The 21,450-nt window shown below is 46.0% G+C and overlaps 1 protein-coding gene across 2 annotated transcripts in view; it reads right to left on the minus strand.

The window, feature by feature from the left end:
* ACBD3 (acyl-CoA binding domain containing 3) overlaps positions 1 to 10,642 on the minus strand; it is a 31,248-nt gene extending 20,606 nt beyond the window's left edge. The window contains exon 1 of one of the 2 annotated variants that reach the window (XM_069484622.1): positions 10,290 to 10,642. In XM_069484622.1, coding sequence (XP_069340723.1) covers positions 10,290 to 10,575 — 286 coding nt within the window. In that variant the 5' untranslated portion in view covers positions 10,576 to 10,642. The remainder of the gene's footprint in view (positions 1 to 10,289) is intronic. The other variant, XM_069484621.1, reaches the window with a different exon arrangement.
* Positions 10,643 to 21,450: the final 10,808 nt, after the last annotated feature.

Raw genomic sequence — 21,450 nt, forward strand, 5'->3', positions numbered from 1 at the left:
CTAGGTGTACAGCAGGCTGTACCACACGGGTTTGGTAAGTACACTCTATGATGTCTGCACAACAAAATCACCTAACAGTGCCCACCGATGCATTTCTTAGAAGGTATGCCCATCGTTAAGTGGCATGGGATCAAACACACAGACTGTGCTACAAATGAAACAGCTGTAAGAAATACTGTGACTGGAAAAACGCAAGCTGCAGAAAACCACATACGATCATAGCACACAATAAACTTAACCAATTCTAAGCACACTCACACACGCACTTTAGCACCTTTAAAAATCAGATGAGGTTTCATAATCTATAGCATTTTACAGTTAGTAATCAGCAGTTTTTCCTTGTGAACGGCATATAAGGTAATAATCTTAGAATAGACGAAATAAAGCATGTGAAACACATCCGCATACATATTCTATGGGTACATTCACGTGAGTGTAAGAATAAGAAAGTGGGAGGAGGCTAGGATTAGCAGTGGTCATCAGGGAGAATTTAAGCCTTCCTTTCAACATTTTTTCATCTTTCAAAGGAAAACGTCCAGAAGGACAAACTAAACTGTTCCGAGGCACTGCACATGGACAAGCGACTGGCCAAACTGAGCGGGTGAGGAGTGAAGAGGAGTTTCCCCATTTATATATATTGAAAATTTTTTTCAATAAGAACTCATGCAGTATTTGGAAAAAAATATTTAAAAAAAAAAAAAGGACAAAACTATGGCTCTGACCTTATTCATATAATAAAAATCAAAAGAATTCAGTAACCTGTGGACCTGCCGTCTGTCCCTTCCACCAAGCAAACAGTATCACTGAACAATAAAGCACCAAGAGTAGGAACTTCTTTTAAAGCTCCTAGGACAGGACTACCAAACTACCACGTCTACGAACTAAAACGCAATTCTCATTTCAACATCTAATTCTGGCTGGTGTAGCGGCTCATGCCTATAACCCTAGCACTTTGGGAGGCTGAGCAGGGAGGACTGCTTGAGGCCAGGAGCTCGAGACCAGCCTGGGCAACTGCAAGATCCTGTGTCTACAAAAAATAATAAACTAGCTGGGTGTGGTGGCACACGCCTGTTATCGCTTGAGCCCAGGAGTTTGAAGTTGCAGTGTACTATGATGACTGTCTTAAAAAAAAAAAGAAAATCTAACCTTAGAATGCTATTTCAATCAATGGTGGACATTATGCAAGATCCTTTTTATATTGATACATTCATTCCACTTAATAAATATTTATTGAGCCTCTGTGTACAAATCACCGTGCTAGATGCTAAGCATTCGTTGCCCTCATGGAGCTTATAAACTATTGAGTTCAATTAAAAATTTGTAAGTTGGCAATACAATGAATGATTGTGTCTGGGTGTGTATCTAGGGATATATATATATATACATATATGTGTGTGTGTGTGTATATATATATATATATACACATATATATATCAAGCAAATTCTAACAAAATTATATTGAGATAAAAGAAAGATAATTTTAGAGTTTAATTCTGACCTAAGAAAAACTACAGGTAATGAAATAGACTAGTTCCAACTCCTTAAGTAGAGCAGTTGTGTTAAAAAAAGCGCCCGAGCTCTATGCACACAGTAATACTCACAGTGTCAAGCGAATAACTTAGCAAAACTATAAAGCTGATTATAAAATTGATCTGACCCATGACTGTAATGAGATATATTAAAATATCTTCTCGGCCGGGCGCGGTGGCTCACGCCTGTAATCCTAGCACTCTGGGAGGCCGAGGCGGGTGGATCGCTCGAGGTCAGGAGTTCGAGACCAGCCTGAGCGAGACCCCGTCTCTGCTAAAAATAGAAAGACATTATATGGACAACTAAAAATCTATATAGAAAAAATTAGCCGGGCATAGTGGCGCATGCCTGTAGTCCCAGCTACTCGGGAGGCTGAGACAGGAGGATCGCTTAAGCCGAGGAGTCTGAGGTTGCTGTGAGCTAAGCTGACGCCACGGCACTCACTCTAGCCCGGGCAACAAAGTGAGACTCTGTCTCAACAACAAAAAAAAAAAAAAAAAAAAAATATCTTCTCAGTAAATTAAAAAGACAATAACATTTGTCAGTAGACAAATTGTTTAAAAACAGTTAATAAACTATTTCTAAGAAACATGTCCACAAACTTTGAGGCAAAAAATGCATATTGTTTTTAACCACATATGATCAAACATAATTAACTGAGGGACCACATTCAGCTATAATAGGAAACACCCACAATACACCTGATACGAAGAAGGTACTTATGCTCACATGAAAGTTGTGGGCGAGGCCAGGCACAGCAGCGTGTCTATAATCCCAGCACTTTTGGAGGCTGAGGTGGGAGGATCACTTGAGGCCAGGAGTTTGAGACCAACCTGGGCAACACAGTGAGACCCCCATCTCTACAAAAAGATAATAATAAAATTAGAGTGCCTGTGGTCCCAGCTACTCTGAGGGTGAGGCAGGAGGATTGCTTGAGCCCAGGAATTTGAGGCTATGGTGAGCTACGATCATGCCACTGCACTTCAGCCTGGGCAACAGAGCAAGATGCTGCCTCAAACAAACAAACAAACAAACAAAAAGTACTGAGTGACACCAGTAGAAAAATAAGCTTCCAGGCAGCTGCTTTTGATGACACCACTGTCACTGCCATCCTGAATCAGGAACAGTCAATACCAGTATGAACAGAAGTGTTTACTATACAAATTAGACTTTATATCAATTCAATCTACAGACTAGGAGAGTCAGACCATCAGCATATTCCCACCCACCCGTCCGAACTGACTGCCTGGTACACACATTAGGGCTTGCAGGAAAATCCAGAGTGTGGATGAACCTTTGAGTATGTGTTGTTTTAAGCCACCGAATTTGCAGTAATTTGTTAACAGGAGCAATAAGAAACTAAAACAACACACTAAACACATTTTCTCAAGCAATTAAAAATAGATATGGAATCTACGTCAAGTTCTTACTAAATCTGTAAGTATTTAACTTTACAGTTCTAATAGGACAGCATAAATAATTTGATAAAAGACTTATAACTGGTTATCAAGCCCAAAGTTCTGAAAGATTAAAATTAAGTCCCTTCTACCTGAAATTAATCGTACTAAAGATTATTAGGCTCACACCTCAACTGACAGTTTACAGGAGAAATAATATTTTTCCTTTTCTCTCTGGAGATAAAAGAATGTGCCAAATTATTTCAACGCTCCTTCTGGCCTTTATTTGATGAAGGCCATAAAATCTACGGGTTGGAAAGGATGTTAAAGATAGGTGACTGAACTGCAAAACCAAAGCTCCAGTCCCCTCTACGTGGCTACCCAGCAAATGCCAACCTATGCTTGAAAACTTCTTGGTGACGGGAACTCCCTGTCCCAAAGCAGTCTGTTCCATCGTTGGATGGCTGTGATCCCTGGTTCTTTATTCCGAGCACATCTCTCTCATTTCTACCCACAGGGTCTACTTCTTGTCCTCACCGTTAAATAAAACACATCTAAAAAGATCAGACCTCGCAAAAGTCACAAAATACCCCTTGTGTTTGCCCCGAGTTTTCTATTCTCTAGGCCGAACACTCCTAGCTTATTCAATCATTACGCAAAGACCTAAATTTAAACCCCAGGTCTGCTGTTTATTAAGTATATACAACATGGACAAGTTATTTAACCTTTTGGAATCTACTTTATCATCAATAAAATGGAGATAATACTGCTCCTTAGGGTTCTGGTGAGGGTTAGAAATAATGTGTTCCAAAGTCTTGGTATAGTGCCTGCACAGAGCAGAAAATGACTCAACAGTGGCCATTATGATAATAATGGCAGGAATTTGAATTCCCACTTGATACAAGTTGCTGTCTTCTGAACGAGCTACATTTTGTCTTTAACCCTAAAAGGTAATTCCTCCAACTGAAGGCAGTACCCAGGGCTTGTCTGCTCCGTGCAGAGGCGAGCAAGGCCCTCTCTCCCTTCCCTCTGTGTTGCCTCAAAGAGAAAACACTTCGAATAAAATCTACCTTTTAGAAATACTAAAATTAAAAACATCTCCCTCATGTTCAATTGAGGTGAAAAAAAACCCGACAATTTTTTTTTTTTTTTTTTTTTAAAATAAGAGTCCAGGTCTAGCTCTGTCATCCAGGTTGGAGAGTTGTGGTGTGACCATAGCTCACTGTTACCTTGAACTCCTGGGCTCAAGTGATCCTCCGACCTCAGCTTCCTGAGTAGCTAGGACTACAGGCACGCACCACCAAACCTGGCTAATTTTACATATGTTTTGTAGAGACAGGGGCTCACTATGTTGCCCAGGCTAGTCTCAACTCCTGGCCTCAAGTGATCCTCCTGCCTCTGCCTCCCAAAGTGCTGGCATTATAGGCTTGAGCCACCACACTCAGGCTGAAAATTTTGGTTCAGCTCAAATTTAATATGAACTCTATATTATAGAGTGTGACTATAATTGTTTTCCTATTTTAAAGCTGTCCCTTAGGTCTATATATCCCCCTATACTATTATACACTGGTGTCTAAAGGTAAATATAATAAAGAAGGGAAGGAAACAAACTCAAAATTCAATAGATGTTCCAAGTAACAATTAAACTTGAAATTATATGAGATTAGACCACTTAAGTCCAGGAGGCACCCACTAATTATACACATAAGTTTTCAATGAATAAATTCCAGCTGTACCGTATTTTAAAACATTAATGAGGCCATTTATAAAAGTTCTTGTAGATGCCTATGTTTAAAGATGACAACAGGAAATGGAACCATTTCAGCTGCCCATATGATTGCTATCATTAATATAATTCTCTGCTAGTATATAATATTCTGCTATCAGTGATATAATTAAGTATAATCGATAGCAATGCTAGCAAAATATGTTAACTATTCCATAAAGAAAGTGAGGTTGGGTGAGGTGGCTCATGCCTGGAATGCCAGTACTTTGGGAGGCTGAGGCAGGAGGATGCCTTGAGGCCAGGAGTTGCAGATCAGCCTGGGCAACATATCGAGACTTTGTCTCTACAAAAAATTTTTAAAAATTAGTCAGGCATGGTGATGTGCACCTGTAGTCCCAGCTACTTGGGAGGCTGAGCTAAACTGCTTGAGTCCGGCAGTTGGAGGTTGCAGTGAGCTGTGATCATGCCACTGCACTCCAGCCTGGATGACAGAGTGAAACCCTGTCTATAAAAAAAAATGAAAGAAAGAAACTGAGACCAAGACTTAAGTCCTTCCAAATCCAACTACAGCTTCCTTTTACATATAATTATCCCCCAAAAAACTCCCTCCCCACATACCACAGATCTACTGAAAAGGCCTAGAAATAACGGCCAATCCAGATGGCAACAGCACCCACTCCTATCACTCAGGTTATTACTGTTCAAATGCCAGTTCCCACTAAAAGGAACCATGTCTCCTTGGAGAAATGGCTGATTCCTACCGAGGCAGAAAATGTGTAAGACGAACCTGGAATATCTTAATATCAGATAGCAAGGAAGCTATGGAAGACGACTACAGTCATGTCAAAGGAAGCCAATCTGAAGACAGTACGATTTCTCACTTGCCAAAGATGGTACAACTTAAGCATCAATAATAATACTTCTGCTGAGTCCTTTATTAAAAAAACACTAGGAGCTAAAAAAAAATTGTACGTTTAAAAACATGAGTACTTTATGACATTAAAACTTGAGGCTGCCAGGGTAACAATTCAGTATTTTGAAAACTAGTAAATAAAGGAAAAGAAGCATTTATCTTTCCTTTCCTATTTGAACTCTATCCCAAAGCCAAATAGTATATGAGGAAAAGCATTCCAGTGAGGGAAAGACAATTACTACAGAGTATCACCATTTTTTAACCCCTAATGAATGAACAGATCAAGACATTGATTATCAACAGTCCTAACATCACAAAAAAGAGATCCAACCATTTTCATTGGCTTATTCAAGGGGGTGCGGGGGGAGAATTATGAAGCAGTCTTGCCAAAAAAATAGAACTTGAATCTGATCAAGTCTTTAGATACAACTGCAGGAAACACAGAGATTGAAGGGAATACAGTAAGCCACATGGATGCAACCAGCAAAATCTACTGAACCACTAAATTTTTTCAACAAACAAAATGCAAGGGAAAAGCGGAGGGGGAATATATCAACTACTTGCAGCGTGTAATCTTTTATTCTGAACCTTATTTAAGCAAACTGTTTTAAAATTTGTAATGTTCATGAAACTGGAAATTTGTCACTTGACTGGATATCTGATGATACTAATAAATTACTGTGTTTTTCTACATGTGATAATGGTATTGCAGTCACTTTAAAAAAAGGAGTCCTGCCAAGCCCACCTGGAATCTCAGCTACTTTGGATTCCAGGTGGGAGCTGGGGTGGGAGGATTACTTGAGACCAGTCTGGGCAACATAGTGAGATCCCATCTCTTTAATTATTTATTTATAAAAATATTTTTAGTCCTCATTTTTTAGAGATACATAATGAAATATTTACAGATGACTTGGGAAGTAGCTGGAGCAGATCTGGTCATTGCACTATTCTGTTTTTGTGTATGTTTGAAATTTTCCATAATAAAGTTAAAATTTAAATTAAAAATTTTTAAACTTAAAAAAATTTTCACGTGCATTTGCAGTTTATAAGAGTGAAAACACTCATTACATTATTGCAGGCCTCCCGAAAGTCTAATATTTTATTAGTGGAAATAAGATGTAGCAATAATAGGGATTATCAATATTTTAAAGGCACATTTACTTTAGTCCTTTAGAGGGAATTTTTCCTCACATTCAAATTTTCAAACCTGATAGCAATGTTAGGTAAGAATTCAGAATACACAGTTCTCTCACACTTTACTTTTCCAGATATCTGGACTTTCCATAAAGTGATCATGCTTAGAAAAACAACCTAAATCTTCCCTTAATATTTTCAAGCTATTAATAATAAAGAAGTTCCAAAATGTGCTAAGGCAACTGGATAGGCAGTTTTGAATATTTTTCTCAGACCACCACCAGAAAGCAGGGTTCGTACTTGCTTTTCATCTCTTGAAGAACTGTCTTTGGAATCGGACTGTCTGAAAACCAACCCTGCCTCTTACAAATAATAACTGAGTGGCCTGGGGCAGCTTCCTGAACTAAAAAATGGGAATGATACTCTCATAGAAGGGACCATGGGAGGATTAAACAATGTGCACATACAGCTTTCAGCATAGTACCTGACATTTAGCAAACATCTGCTCAATAACTACCAGCAATTATTCCTCTGAAATTTTAAATTAATGCGAACAATCTAGCAGCTTAATGTAATGAGGCAATAAAGCATTAAAAAAGAAAAAATCCACCCCAAAGAACTCTAAAAACCAAAATACAATTCCCCAGGTTGACTTTATCCAAGAAGTATAAAGGCTATAATATAACAAAGCAAACCCATTTGGGTTCCTGTGGGTCCTTAATCCAAGGAGATAAGAAACCCAGATTAGGCCAGTTGCGGTGGCTCATGCCTGCAATCCCAGCACTCTGGGAGTCCAGGGAGGGAGGACTGCTTAAGGTCTGGAGTTTGAGACCAGCCTGAGCAACACCAAGACCCCATCTCTACTAAAAACAGAAACAATTAGCCAGGCATGGTGGCATGCGCCTGTAATCCCAGCTACTCGGGAGGCCGAGGCAGGAGGACCGCTTGAACCCAGGAGTTTGAGGTTTCAGTGAGCTATGATGACACCACTGCACTCTAGCCAGGCAACAGAGACCCTGATTCCAAAAAAAAAAAAAAAAGGAAGTCTCTGCAAAACTGGTATAACACCAAGCAATCTGCTAGAAAAATTGAAAAATTCACACATTAAAACAAAGGCAGCATTACTTGACTCACCCCACTCACTTTCCATAAGTGGGGTGAGTGCTTTTACTTCTGACTGCTTTTACATCTTTTTTTTTTTTTTCAATTAGCATCTCATATACTAACAGTCTCTCCACTGCTAAATGATCCATGCAGAAAAGTAGCTTTTAATTGCTACAGAGGTATTTCTCCTTTTAAGTACTTCGATATTGCTTTGAGAGCCTAATTTAGGAAGTGAGTGAACTATAGCTATCAATGTAGCTTTATTCTCGAAGGTGACTAATAACTAGGCCCCCAAATTAGAGGTTCCTCTAGGACTTCTACCACTCAACAAACATGTTAAAATGATCTTTCAGGTTTAGACCACTGAATCTTAAATCTGAGATGTCAGATTTCATCTAATCTAGCTCCCTCTACATATATGAAACAGTCTGGAAAAGTTAACTGTTTTGAAGTTTACATGGTAACTAGAATCCAAAGCTTCCTAGCGTCCTGACTCCCGAAACAATGCTAAGTGTACTACCGCACATTATACTGTCTCAGTCTTTCAAAGATATTACTACTATTTTCAAATACGGCTCAGAAAAGGAACTAACCTATTTTTTTGTCAGTCATGTGGCAAAAGGTAGGTTTAGAAGTTAGTTCTTTTCTATTCTTACTCTCTGTTACAATATACTTTATTGAAAAATAAGTTCCAAGAAAAAAAAAAATAAGTTCCAAGAATAAAAATTTAAGATAGAATGTAGCTATATGGACTATACACAAACCAGCAGATTTTTATACAAGTGGTAATATATCATCACTATAGTAAACTCTAAATTCAAGACTGCGATCTAAGGTCAAGAGACCCAAAACCCATTGGCCATCACCAATTCCCCAAGCTAGCTAGTACACAGAGGGCTGAACTCATGGGGCAACGACAATGAACATTTCAAGGGTAAACTTTTTAATAAAAAAATACAATTAATGTGAGATGATCAAATGTTCTGGAAAATTTACAAAACAGAGACTTTCACCAGTTTGCACAATTTATCTTGAGAGAAAACAAACAACTTCAACATGTACCATGGCATTGGAACTACTCAACTTCAGCCAGGGAAATATGTACTCCAAAAGGTACTCCCTCTGGGTAAAGTGTCATAAAGATGCTGTTCTGGAATGTGTGTGGAATGTAGCAACCCCCCTTTCAAGTTTCTTTTACGAATGTCTCTCCCTGCCCATCCACCCTACAAGACCTAAATATCCTAGGCCGGGCGCGGTGGCTCACGCCTGTAATCCTAGCACTCTGGGAGGCCAAGGTGGCGGATCGTTTGAGCTCAGGAGTTTGAGACCAGCCTGAGCAAGAGCAAGACCCCCTCTCTACTAAAAATAGAAAGAAATTATATGGACAGCTAAAAATATATATAGAAAAAATTAGCCGGGCATGGTGGCACATGCCTGTAGTCCCAGCTACTCGGGAGGCTGAGGCAGGAGGATCCCTTGAGCTCAGGAGTTTGAGGTTGCTGTGAGCTAGGCTGACGCCACGGCACTCACTCTAGTCTGGGCAACAGAGTGAGACTCTGTCTCAAAAAAAACAAAAAACAAAAAAAAAAAAAAAAACAAGACCTAAATATCCTTAAGAATCAAACTAACGGACTTCTCAACAGTCTTTCCCACTGACAAAATCATGTGACTGGTCTCTCCACCATTTGACTAAGTGAATCACCCAATTTAAAAAAAAAAAAAAAGAAACCATACACTACAGTCTTGCTCTAGACAAGAAATATTTAACAATTAATTATGCGAAAAGCACGGAAGGTACTTTAAGCCCTTACTCTGAGAATTCACTCTTGCACATGGCTTACAAGGTAAAATTTTAACCATCCAGAAGGTACTAGAAGATAATGGACATCCCTTCTCCACAGTTTAACAAGCGGGAGGGGATGAAGGAGCTTAATACTTTACTTCCTCCTCTCTGCCATAGCTATAGGGCCAGATGATCAAGTCTTATCTGAGTTTATGGTTCCCCAGCATAGCTGAAAAGACTATGTATGGAACCTATTGAAAGAGTTCTTCCACTATGGGAAAAGGGTTAAAAACTGGCGGGGTCTGATGTGCCAAACCATGAGAAAATGGGAAAAGGAAAAGCGTCAGTAAGAAAAAGCAACCCCAGAATGGGATCCTCTGGGAGAGAGAGGGCTCATTCTTCCATTCTGGCTCCTGGAAACCCGAGAAGCTAAATCAGGTGAAATGCCCTGGTAACCTCGGGGAGGCGGGACTCGTACTGCTAAACCGCGGTTCCAGGCCCCGCAGGGGTGTGACCTAGTGGACGAGGGGGTAGTGACAAACTTCGGATACCCCCCACCCCAAGGACGGAGCCCTGCCCGGGTCACCGCGGCCCAGAATGGGTGGGTGAGCATCAGACTGACCCAGTCCCCCTGGGGACCACGGCCCTCGCCGGGCTCCCGGGGCCGGGCAGGGCGGCGGGGGTGGGCCCGGCCCGGCTCACCTTTGAAGAAGCGCAGGGCCAGGCCGTACAGCTCTTCCAGGCCGAAGCCCCAGCGCAGCTCCAGCTGCCGCGCCTCCTCCGCCGCGCCCCCAGCCGCCGCGTCCCCGGGCTCCGGCCGCTCCCCTGCGGCGCCCGGGCCCCGACCGGATCCGGGAGGGGAGGGCGGCGGCAGCGGCGGCGGCAGCAGCGGGGCGCCCTCCGCACCGGGCCGTTCCTCCGGGTCTGGGCTCAGCGTGAGGCCGTCGACGGACACTTCAAGTCGCTCGGCGTTCAGCACCGCCGCCATCTCCGGCTGCTGCGCCTCCTCAGCGGGGACAGGCGGCGGCCACGTATCGACTTCCTGCTGACCTCTGACCCCCACTTACCGACACCGGAACTTCCGTTGCTGAGGGAGCCGGAGGGCTCCGGGAGAGGGGCTGAGGCCTGGCGCCCCGCCCCCTCCGTCACCCTCGGCCACGCCCCTCCGCGACCACCCGCCACGCCCCCCCCAGCTCCCGCTGGTTCCGAACGTCCTTCGCCACCTTCACCCCGGCTTCTGGGACCCCATTTCCTACCGGCGGGCGGGTGCTGCAGCCCGGCGTCCCCTGCCCGGCCGCCCCCGCCGCTCCGTCCTATTCCGCGGCCGTCAGTGTCCGGCAGGGCTGGGGTCAGGCGAGCCCTGCCTGGGGTCTGCGCTGGGAGGGTGGCTACGCGGGCAAGCGCCCTGGCCCCCCTCCAGCTCAGAGACCCTGCACGTTTTAGGGAGTCGTGTGGTGGGCCGAGCTCTCTTGCCCGCCACAGTTTCCCTTGGCCTTTACAGCAACTCCGAGGAAATGCGGGCCAGATGCCAAGGTTTTTTAAAAAAAAGAAAACCGAGGCTGCAGAGAGACATTCAGTGACTTCCCTGAGGTGGTTGTAGACAGAGGCAGATCCTGGTTTTTCAGGAACTAAAGCTCATACAATTTGTGGGACCCTCATTAGGAAAAAGGGTACAAAAAATTACAAGCGGATAGGAGAGTGAATATATATTTATAATGAGAAAGCAATAACAAATGACATTTTTAAAAGTTAGCAAAACACACAAACATCACACACATAGCCATGATATTTTTATTAACTGCTTGATACAGGGCGTCCAAGAGCCCAGAAACAATTATTTTTTTTTAAAGATTGAAGATGCCCTTGACATTATATATATTCACCTACGTTTCCAGACTTTTGGAGCACCATTTATGATAATTTTTCCTACCTTTTTTTTTTTTTTGGCTGCATACATTTGATTGTCTTTTCTTGTATCAATTGTAATGGTTCTTTTTCTTTTTTTTTTTTTTAAGAGACAAAGTCTCACTCTGTCCCTAGGCTGGAGTGTAGTAACACTATCATAACTCACTGCAGCCTCCAACTCCTGGGCTCAGATCTCCCAAGCAGCTGGGACTGACTACAGACAAGGGTGCCCCACCAACTCCAGCTAATTTTTTTTTTTTTTAGAGAGAAGTTCTTTCTATGTTGCCCAGGCTGGTCTCAAACTCCTGGGCTCAAGCAATCCTCCTGCCTTGGCATCCCAAAGTGCTAAGATTACAGGCGTAAGCCACATGCACCCAGCCTATAGACCACACTTTATTTTATTTTATTTTTTTATTTTTTTCTTTGAGACAGAGTCTCACTCTCTTGCCCAGGCTAGAGTGAGTGCCGTGGCGTCAGCCTAGCTCACAGCAACCTCAAACTCCTGGGCTCAAGCGATCCTTCTGCCTCAGCCTCCCGAGTAGTGGGACTACAGGCATGCGCCACCATGGCCAGCTAATTTTTATGTATATATTTAGCTTTCCAGATCATTTCTTTCTATTTTTAGTAGAGACAGGGTCTCGCCCTTGCTCAGTCTAGTCTCGAACTCCCGAGCTCAAACAATCCGCCCGCCTTGGCCTCCCAGAGTGCTAGGATTACAGGCGTGAGCCACCGTGCCCGGCCTAGACCACAGTTTAAATAGCAAGAGTCTATGAAACTTTTTTCATGCTTTATTGAGGTATAATTGATGTACAATAAACTGCAAATATTAAAGTCTACAATTTGATGTACTTTGACCTACGCATCTACCTGCAAAACAAATTTAATCATATGTTCGAGGGATATAAACGTTCAGTGTATAACACCACTGTAGGCATATGTGTTTGTGACTCCCTAAGATAGAAGAAAGAGACCTGCACACTGTCTGGAAGGTTCGAGGATGGCTTCAGAAAGGAGATAATTCTCTGATGGATCCCCGCGCATTTGAAGAATGTGGAAACAACAGTCTAGGCAGAAAGAAAACCATTTGCCAATGCCCTGAGGGCCAAGAGAGCCTGTAGTTAGCCCTGGCTGGGGCGTGCAGTGCCTGTACTGCAAGGGAGGAGTGGCAGGAGAGGAGCCCAGAGAGGGAGGCGGGGGAAGATGTGCAGGGGCCAGAAAGACAGGCCAGAGGTTGTCGTGTAGGTGGTGGGAGCCGGTGAAGGATTTGGTGCCAGGGAGGGTCATGAAGGAGGGGCCGGAGAGGAGGCGGACAGTAGGGAGCTCAGAGTGGAAGCTGCTGGCACAACCCCGGTGAAAATAATGAGATCTTGCAGAGGAGCAGAGCAGGGAGATGACAAGAAAGAGACAAGGGCCAAAGATCTGCAGCACAGTTAACAGAGCCACCAGAGCCAGCCAAAGTCGGTGAGGGAAATGAACCTGTCACACTTTTGCTGTTGCAACCGTGGGCCCGTTTTCTGGGCCTCTGCCTCCTTATCTGTAAAAAGTAGAAATAGTTTCTGCCCCGGTTTCGCCACATGATGTCGATAAACCTCGATTAACTTATCTCTGGAAAAGTGCTTTAGAAACTGTGTGATAAATGGATGAGATAGGATTCTTACAGCTGCCGTCTCTCTGGCCTTCACGTCCAAAACACGCTTAGGGGCCACTGTCCATTGTGAAGTGATATGATATTTTCAGAGTCAAAAGTATAAATAATTCTGGCCAAAAAAAAAAATCAAATATTTATAGAAATTTGTTTTTTAAAAAACAAAAGTCTCCCGTAATCCCATCATGGAGATCTAACCAACGTTACCAACGCGGGGAGCATGCTTCCGTTTGCCGTGCAAACTAATATTCATATAATAATAAGGATGATAATTATTATTAAGTGAGCTACTCCAGCTACAGCAAGGAGACCGGGAAGGTGGGGAAGGAGACCTCTGATGCCAATATCTGTGCGGAGACCAAGGCTTAAGCTTCGGGGCTCCTCGGCCCCACCTGCTGGCCGGAGACGGTAGCGCGGCCCCTGCTGGGAGGTGCTCGGCGAGGCTCGCACTCCTACCCCACAGCCGCGGCCCTGTGGCCACCTCCTGGGTGGGGGCAGAGGAGCTGCGAGCCAGAGCAAAGGCTGGGGCTCTGGGCGGGTCTGCCCCAGGATCTGCACTAGAGAAGATGAAACTTTTCTAAATGATGCATATAAAAACCAAAGTTCAGTCAGCCAGGCTAGAGGAAAGACTGAATTATCTTTCTATTCTCTCTATAGAAAATTAAATTATAAAATTATCATGTGGAGATCAAGGAGTATGCAGCCAAAAAAATGCAGGAAGAAAAATATGTACAGAGCTGGGACAGGAAGTCAAATAATAATAGTAATAATGATATAATAGTTATTACTACTGAGTTATTTAAATTTTGTGATATTAGCTTTTTAACAGCTGCAATTTGTTGTGGTTTCTTTTCTCATTCTAAATTGTCGTTTTTGTACCTATTAATAATTTTCTATTCTTGTTTTTCTTTCTTTTTTTTCAGGGACAGGAGCTCACCCTGTCACCCAGGCTGGAGTGCGGTGGTGTGATCATAGCTCACTGCAGCCTCCAACTTCTGGGCTCAAGTGATCCTCCTGCTTCAGCCTCCCCAGTAGCTTGGAGTACAGGTGCACACCACCACACTTGGCTAATTTTTACAATTTTTTTGTAGAGATAAGGTCTCACTATGTTGCCAAGGCTGGTCTCCAACTCCTGGCCTCAAGCGGTCCTCCCACCTCAGCCTCCCAGAGTGCTGGGATTACAAGGGTGAGCCACCATGCCTGGCCGAGCTATTTTATCATTACTATTTTTATAGAACTCTCCCAGAGTCCTGAGTCAACAAGGGAGTAAGAAAGATCCTGTCACCAAACCCCTAAAACACAGGGAGAAATCCCAGCTCCACTCCACATCCGGACTGCTGTAGGTAACGCCACTTGAGGGAACCCCGCGCAAGAAGGAAAAGGCATTTCTACTTCCCTCCAGCATGTGCCGTAAAACTATTTAAGATAAAATCTAGGCTTTTTTTTTTAACTGTAAAAATATATGTTTGTCATAGAATATTTTGTCAACATAGATATATACGGGAAAAATATGCAGAATTCTGCCACTTTTATAATCATGGGTTCCAGTAATACCTTTAACATTATTCCTAATGGGCCGCTTTCCTGGCCCAGCCCAGCAGAGGTTGCTGTTTGAGAGACAAACCCTGCCCTCCCCTCTCTTTGGCTGGGGCTGGCCAGGGGAGGACAAGATTTAAATCCACTCTCAGTGGCTCATGCCTGTAATCCTGGTACTTTGGGAGGTTGAGGAGGAAAGATTGCTCAAAGCCACAAGTTTGAGAGCAGCCTGGGCAACATAGCGAGCGCCTATTTCTACAAAAGATTAAAAAAAAAAAAAAATTACCTGGATGTAGCGGCATGCTTGTAGTCCCAGCCACTCCGGAGGCTGAGGCGGGAGGATCACTTGAGCCCAGGAGTTCGAGGTTGCAGTGAGCCGTGATCGCGGCATTGCACTCTAGCCTGGGCAACAGAGCAAGATTTCGTCTCTTAAAAAAAGTCGTTCTGGCCGGGAGCGGTGGCTCACGCCTGTAATCCTAGCACTCTGGGAGGCCGAGGCGGGTGGATCATTTGAGCTCAGGAGTTCGAGACCAGCCTGAGCAAGAGCGAGACCCCGTCTCTACTAAAAATAGAAGAAACTATATGGACAGCTAAATATATATATAGAAAAAATTAGCCGGGCATGGTGGCGCATGCCTGTAGTCCCAGCTACTAGGGAGGCTGAGGCAGAAGGATCGCTTGAGCCCAGGAGTTTGAGGTTGCTGTGAGCTAGGCTGACGCCACGGCACTCACTCTAGCCTGGGCAACAGAGTGAGACTCTGTCTCAAAAAAAAAAAAAAAAAAAAAGTCGTTCTATTGTGTACATTCTTGTATTTTTAAAAAATCATCTTTTGAGGCGGCAGCAGCTATTGGCACCGTGGCTTCTACGGCTCTCGGTGCCTGACACTTAGTAGTTACTGAATAAACATTTGTTCAGTGGGTGACTAATACGATGTAAAGGCCGGAAACATTTCTTTCTTACCTTTATTTCCCTTCAGAGAATATTTCCTGAATTAAATCCCCTGCATCATCCTGTCGAGTGTTCCCAAAATACCTGAAAAGCAGGTTAGGTGACAAGGTTATCTTAAACATGCTTCCTCCTCTGCTGAAAGTCTCAATCATTGTCACACATTCATTTAAGAAATACTTTTTGGTCACTTACTGCATGCATAGGACAGAGCAAGGGGCTGGTGTCAACTTCCCGGGAAGATTTTCCTAGTGACGTTATTCATTCAACAAACATTTATTGAGTCCCTACCACATGTTCCAGGTGCAGGGACATCTGGGTGCCAGGGATCTGAACCCTGTCAGATCCGAAGGCTCTTTGTCAAACAGATCATTTTACTATCTGGAAGGAGTTCATAGTTAAAACAAGGAATCTACACAATGCACTTGTAAATGTCCTAATTATGATATAAAGGAGAAATACAGGGAAAGCGATCAATAATAAACTGTGAATGTTTGCACACGACTCCCAGGACCATGAGGAAGTGGCCCCACACTTGAACCTATCCACGGAATCACCCAGAAAACACCTGCTGTGCATGCACACGGAGAGTGGTGTCTCTGTGGGTGATGTGATCTTTTAAATTTTGAACAAACTTGAGAAAGAAATTAGTTTCTATAGTAGATAGTTTCCTGGAAAATTTAGTGTATGTTAAAAGCATGTACAAATTCACTGTGCTTATTTGTCAAATGCAGGTTCTATGCGCAAATAATGACAGATTGTGTTTTTGTCTCCGTGGCTGCCCAGCCGTGGGATGTGGGGTGGACTGACCGGTGTACTGCAGGGCATCTGGCGTCCCCTGCCCCGCCCACGTGCCCCAGTCACCAGGCACGTCGTCCCCAGGGCTGGAAAAAGCAGCCTCTCTCTCCTCCAAGGGCAGATCCGCCCACTGAGAACACAGGGTCCCGGGGCAGCCTCGGGAGGCTTCAGAGGCAGGAACTCCGAGCAGGCAGAACCAGCCCTGTCTCGCCGCACATCTGTAGGCGGCAGGAAGTCCTGACACCCAGGAAAGTGTGGCGTGCCAGCCCCAGCGTGCAGGGACCCGGGCGTTGGCGTCCCAGGTGTCAGACAGCAGGATTCCGGCTGGGGCAGATATAAAGGTGATAATCAAATAAAACCCGTGTTAAAAAGGGCCTTATACAAAGTCCCAAGAGTGAAGACCAGCCACACTCTCTTCCTCATGGCACAGGCCTGTGTGCCAAGCTGCACGTATTTATTTTTAATAAACAACATTTTTAAAGTTATCTGGGAAGCAGAGCTATGGTGTGCAACAGGCGAGAGCCTCAGAGAGCACACCGACAGTCAAAAGCCAGACAGACCATGGAATAAGGCAATATTTTCTTCTATTTGTTTGTATTCCTTATGGATCTTATCTATTAATCCTCAATATTAATTATAATTAATACACGTCAATATATCATGTATTTTAATAAATATACAACATAAATATATTCTATAACTATAATAGAATAATTGACATAATCAGAGACATATTAGTCATTATTATTAATCATTAATAAAGAAATATTCTTTATTCCTCATTGACATCTTTCTAATATATTTACTTTTTTTTTTTTTTTTTTTTTTGAGACAGAGTCTCACTCTGTTGCCCAGGCTAGAGTGAGTGCTGTGGTGTCAGCCTAGCTCACAGCAACCTCAAACTCCTGGGCTCAAAGGATCCTCCTGTCTCAGCCTCCCGAGTAGCTGGGACTACAGGCATGCGCCACCATGCCCGGCTAATTTTTTCTACATATATTTTTAGCTGTCTATATAATTTCTTTCTATTTTTAGTAGAGGTGGGGTCTCGCTCTTGCTCAGGCTGGTCTCGAACTCCTGAGCTCAAACGATCCGCCCACCTCGGCCTCCCAGAGTGCTAGGATTACAGGCGTGAGCCACCGCGCCCGGCCTTACTTGTTAATTGATCAGAAAATAACACGTTTGTGGTAAAAAAAGACTCACACAGCACTGTAGGGTAAGAGTGCAAAGTTGAACAGTCGGAGCCGCAGTGCCAGGACGGGAAACACCCGGGATCCACGTCGGCCGGGGAGAGCTTCGAAACCCATCGAGGGTCCCTGGGCGCTCTGGACATGGAACAGCAAGTGGCCTTCTCTGGAGGGCGAGTTGGCCTGACGGATTATAGAGCCAGGGCGTATCCTTTTGTTTTGTCCTCAAATTGGTTTTCTGAGGACAGAGGTGTCATCTCAAAATCTAGTCCCCTTGGGGTTCCTGTGGGAGGAAGGGCTTGATTCCTGGTTGCCCTAAATGGCTGGAAGCCGGCCGGGAAGCGCTGAGGCAGGCGACTCTGTCTTTCCCACGGTCTCCAGTGGACTCCGGAGTCCCCAGGGTGGAGGTTGGAATGTTTTTTTTTTTTTTCTTTTGAGACAGAGTCTTACTCTGTCACCCGGGCTAGAGTGCCGCGGCGTCAGCCTCGCTCACAGCAACCTCAAACTCCTGGGCTCAAGCGATCCTCCCGCCTCGGCCTCCCGAGTAGCTGGGATTACAGGCATGTGCCACCATGCCCAGCTAATTTTTCTATCTTTAGTAGAGACGGGATCTTGCTCTTGCTCAGGCTGGTCTCGAACTCCCGACCTCAAGCGATCCTCCCGCCTCGGCCTCCCAGAGTGCTGGGATCACAGGCGTGAGCCACCGAGCCCGGCCACAGTGGAGTTTGGAGGGCGGGGCAGACCCATCCCTGTCACCTACAAGCTGTGGGAGACAGGGCTGCTCATCCACCTTCACAGAGCCTCAGTTTCCCAACCTGTCAATGGGAGAAATAGCATATGAAGGGTGGAGTTTTGGGGAATCCGTTGGGGTCATAAGTGCAGAACATCTAGAAAAGTTCCCAGCCCGGCACAGATGATGCCTTCTCTTTTCAGCAGGCTGAGCAGGGCCTCGCTGGATCATGCGGAGTTGCTGCTGGTTTCCAGGTGGGTGTGTTGAGAGCTAAGGCTCAGAAGAAGGTTTGCGACTTGAGTCTACATGAAGCGCACCACGGGTCAGAGTCCAGGAAAAGATTTCGTAATAAAAGCCCAGTGTGTGCAGTCCCAAGGGGCTACATCCACGGCTGCATCTGCAGGTGGGCACGAGGGAGCTGCCGGGCCAGGTGAGGCCACCTCCCCTCTGCCAGGCCTTGCGTGATGTGCGTTCAGCCAGGGCAGAAATCAGGGGTCTCTAAAGAGCATTGGGGGTGAGGGAAAATTCTGGAACACTGAGGGGACAGCACCCCCCGGGAGGGGCCAGGTGCCAAAGAACTTGGTACAGATGAAAAACCCACTGGGCGTGTGGCCATCTCTGTCTGTCCCCTTTGTCCCTGCAACTCTCAACACAGCACTGGCTCTTTTTCCATGTCCCCACGCTGTCTCGGGCTGACGGCCTAAGATTCGAAACTCAAAACGCCCTGATGGTATCACCTACTCGCAACGCTAGTTTTTTAAAATATATTTTTTTATTTTCCTGGAAGCATCGATTCCAGTGACCCTGAATATATGCTCCCTACTCTAATTAAAAAATAACAATAATTGGTCAAGGGGGAGAATAAAACCTGACCAAAAAGAGTGCAGGAGGGATTATACGTGGATTTCAGTTCTGACATATTTTGCCTTCTAAGGTACAACTGGGAAACGGTTGGAAATAAATTAATCACTGAGTTCTGAACACGCAGGCTGCTCCAGAGACTCAGACACACAGGTTAAATCTCCAAGTCCCCACGGCCTCCTCCTATGGTGGGAAAGTGAGCTGTGATTGTGGAATCACAGGATGCTAGAAATCTTTTATTGTAGTTCTCAAACTAGGCTGCACAGGAATCACCTGGGAAGCTTTAAACACTCCTGACGTCGGGGTCTCCCTTCGAGGAACTCAGATTTATTTCATCTGGGGTGCAGCCTGGCATCGGAATTTTTTAAATCCCCCTGGGAGATTGTGATACACATGGGCACTGACACTAGTGTAGCCAATTTAGGAACCACTGCGCTCTTCCTCCTCTTTTCACGCATCTGTAAACTGAGGCTCAGAGCCGGGGGAGGCCTGAACCAAGGTTGCCAAGGCTGCCTGCTGGCTCCGTCCCTTGGGCCCAGTTTCCCCAGGGGGTTGCTCCAAGTCCCCCTCCTCAGGGAACGACAGATCTCATCCCTGATAAGGGAGCCCCCGAGGGGCCCCTCACGCCCTAGGTGTGCTGATTGGCATGCTAATTCCCCACGGCATGGGCCTCCGGTGGCTTCACAACTACCTGGCAGCTGACCACTTCCTCCACCTCCTCCACCGCTCCTCCAGGGCTTCAAAAACCCAGGAGAAACTTAATATGGCCCCAAGACCCTTTCATCCCGTGGCTGCCTTTCATCCGAGTCTTTTAAAGTGCTGTGAAAAGTTTCACGGATCAAAGAACCCCCAGGAAGAGGGTCTCAGGCAAGAACCACTTACCCCATTTCAGTGGAGGCAAAACTGAGGCTCTGGGAGAGGCTGTCGCTTGCTCCAGGCTGTAGACCCACCAATCTCCAGCTTAGCCTTCTGCTTCCTTTTGAGATAAATCGGTTGACAGAAACCGGCGGGGGCCGAAAGAAACCCCACAGAGCCTTCCAGAAAGAGATAGTGAACCAGAGAGCTGCTCTGGGATGGACACCCTCCTTCGTCCTCGTCCCTGTCCTCTTACACCGCAGCACCTTGCTCCCCTTACCTGCATGCCGGCAGGAGTTCAAGGGCCCGGCCTCTCCTGCAGCTCCTGCCTGCCCACCCAGCATGGAGCCGGCCTGGAGCTGGGTAAACACAGGCCGCTGCCCACCAGGAGCTCACAGGCCAGATGGGAGCCGAGCTGAGCACACCTGAGACAACACTGACTTTGCAAAGCAGGCGGGGACGTGCCAGACGGGCAGTGTGGGCGCCTGCCAGGGGCCCGGCCAGGTGGGCAGGTGGGGGCCGTGGAGGCGGGAAGGGCTGTGAGCAGAGCTAAAGCGCGTGTGTCTCCACCGCACCAAAATCTGCAGTGTCAACAACATTTGTGGTGAGGGTCACCTAGATGCTCCGGGAGCCGCGGTGTGTACCGTGTTCGTGGCCACGCGTGCGTGCCCGCGGCGTGCGGGGATGGGGCCCTGTGCTTTGAAAGGGAGACAGTCGAGTCCCTGTGCCCCTGCCGGGCACACGTGCAGATGGGAAAACCAGTGCTCGGAGCGGTTACGGGACTTGACTGCAGCCGGGTAACTAATACAGTTAAGACAGACTCGAGAACCCGCACCATCCTTGGCGTTGGAGCCTCGACCAGAGAGGGCGGAAACCGCCGGAGCGCACGCAGCGGGCCAGAGCACAGGAGCCTGACCCCGCATGTTTGTCACTCATGACAGGGTCACTGGGCTTCATGAGCTACCAGATTCCGGCTGGGTGGGCTTGGGGTGCGGGGAACGGTCAGCTTCCAACGGTCTCCCGGGGAAGACGGACAGTCACATGAAGCTCCCCAGGCCACCGAGATGAGGGGTAGAGACCCGAGGGCTGAGAGTGCCCTGCGATGACCTTGGTCTGGTCTCGGGCTCTGGGTCCTCTCCCGTGTTCTCACGCACACTTACGGGTGGGCAGACCCCAAGCCGTGTCTCCGGCTCGGGTCAGAAACGCCGATGACTGTGGGCTGGGCAGGGGGTCACTTGGATGGGGCCGTGGTGGGGGGTCACCCCTGTCCGGCTCCAGGCTGGGGAGTGACAACCAGGCACAGTTTAGTGTCAGCCCTGCACGTGCTCCCGCTGAGAGAGCAAGCAGTGGGCTAAAACAGGGGGAGGCCTTTCAGGGTTTGAGATAGACGCTCCCCAAACAGC

The sequence above is a fragment of the Eulemur rufifrons genome, chromosome 11 (assembly GCF_041146395.1).
Source record: "Eulemur rufifrons isolate Redbay chromosome 11, OSU_ERuf_1, whole genome shotgun sequence".
NCBI lineage: Eukaryota > Metazoa > Chordata > Mammalia > Primates > Lemuridae > Eulemur > Eulemur rufifrons.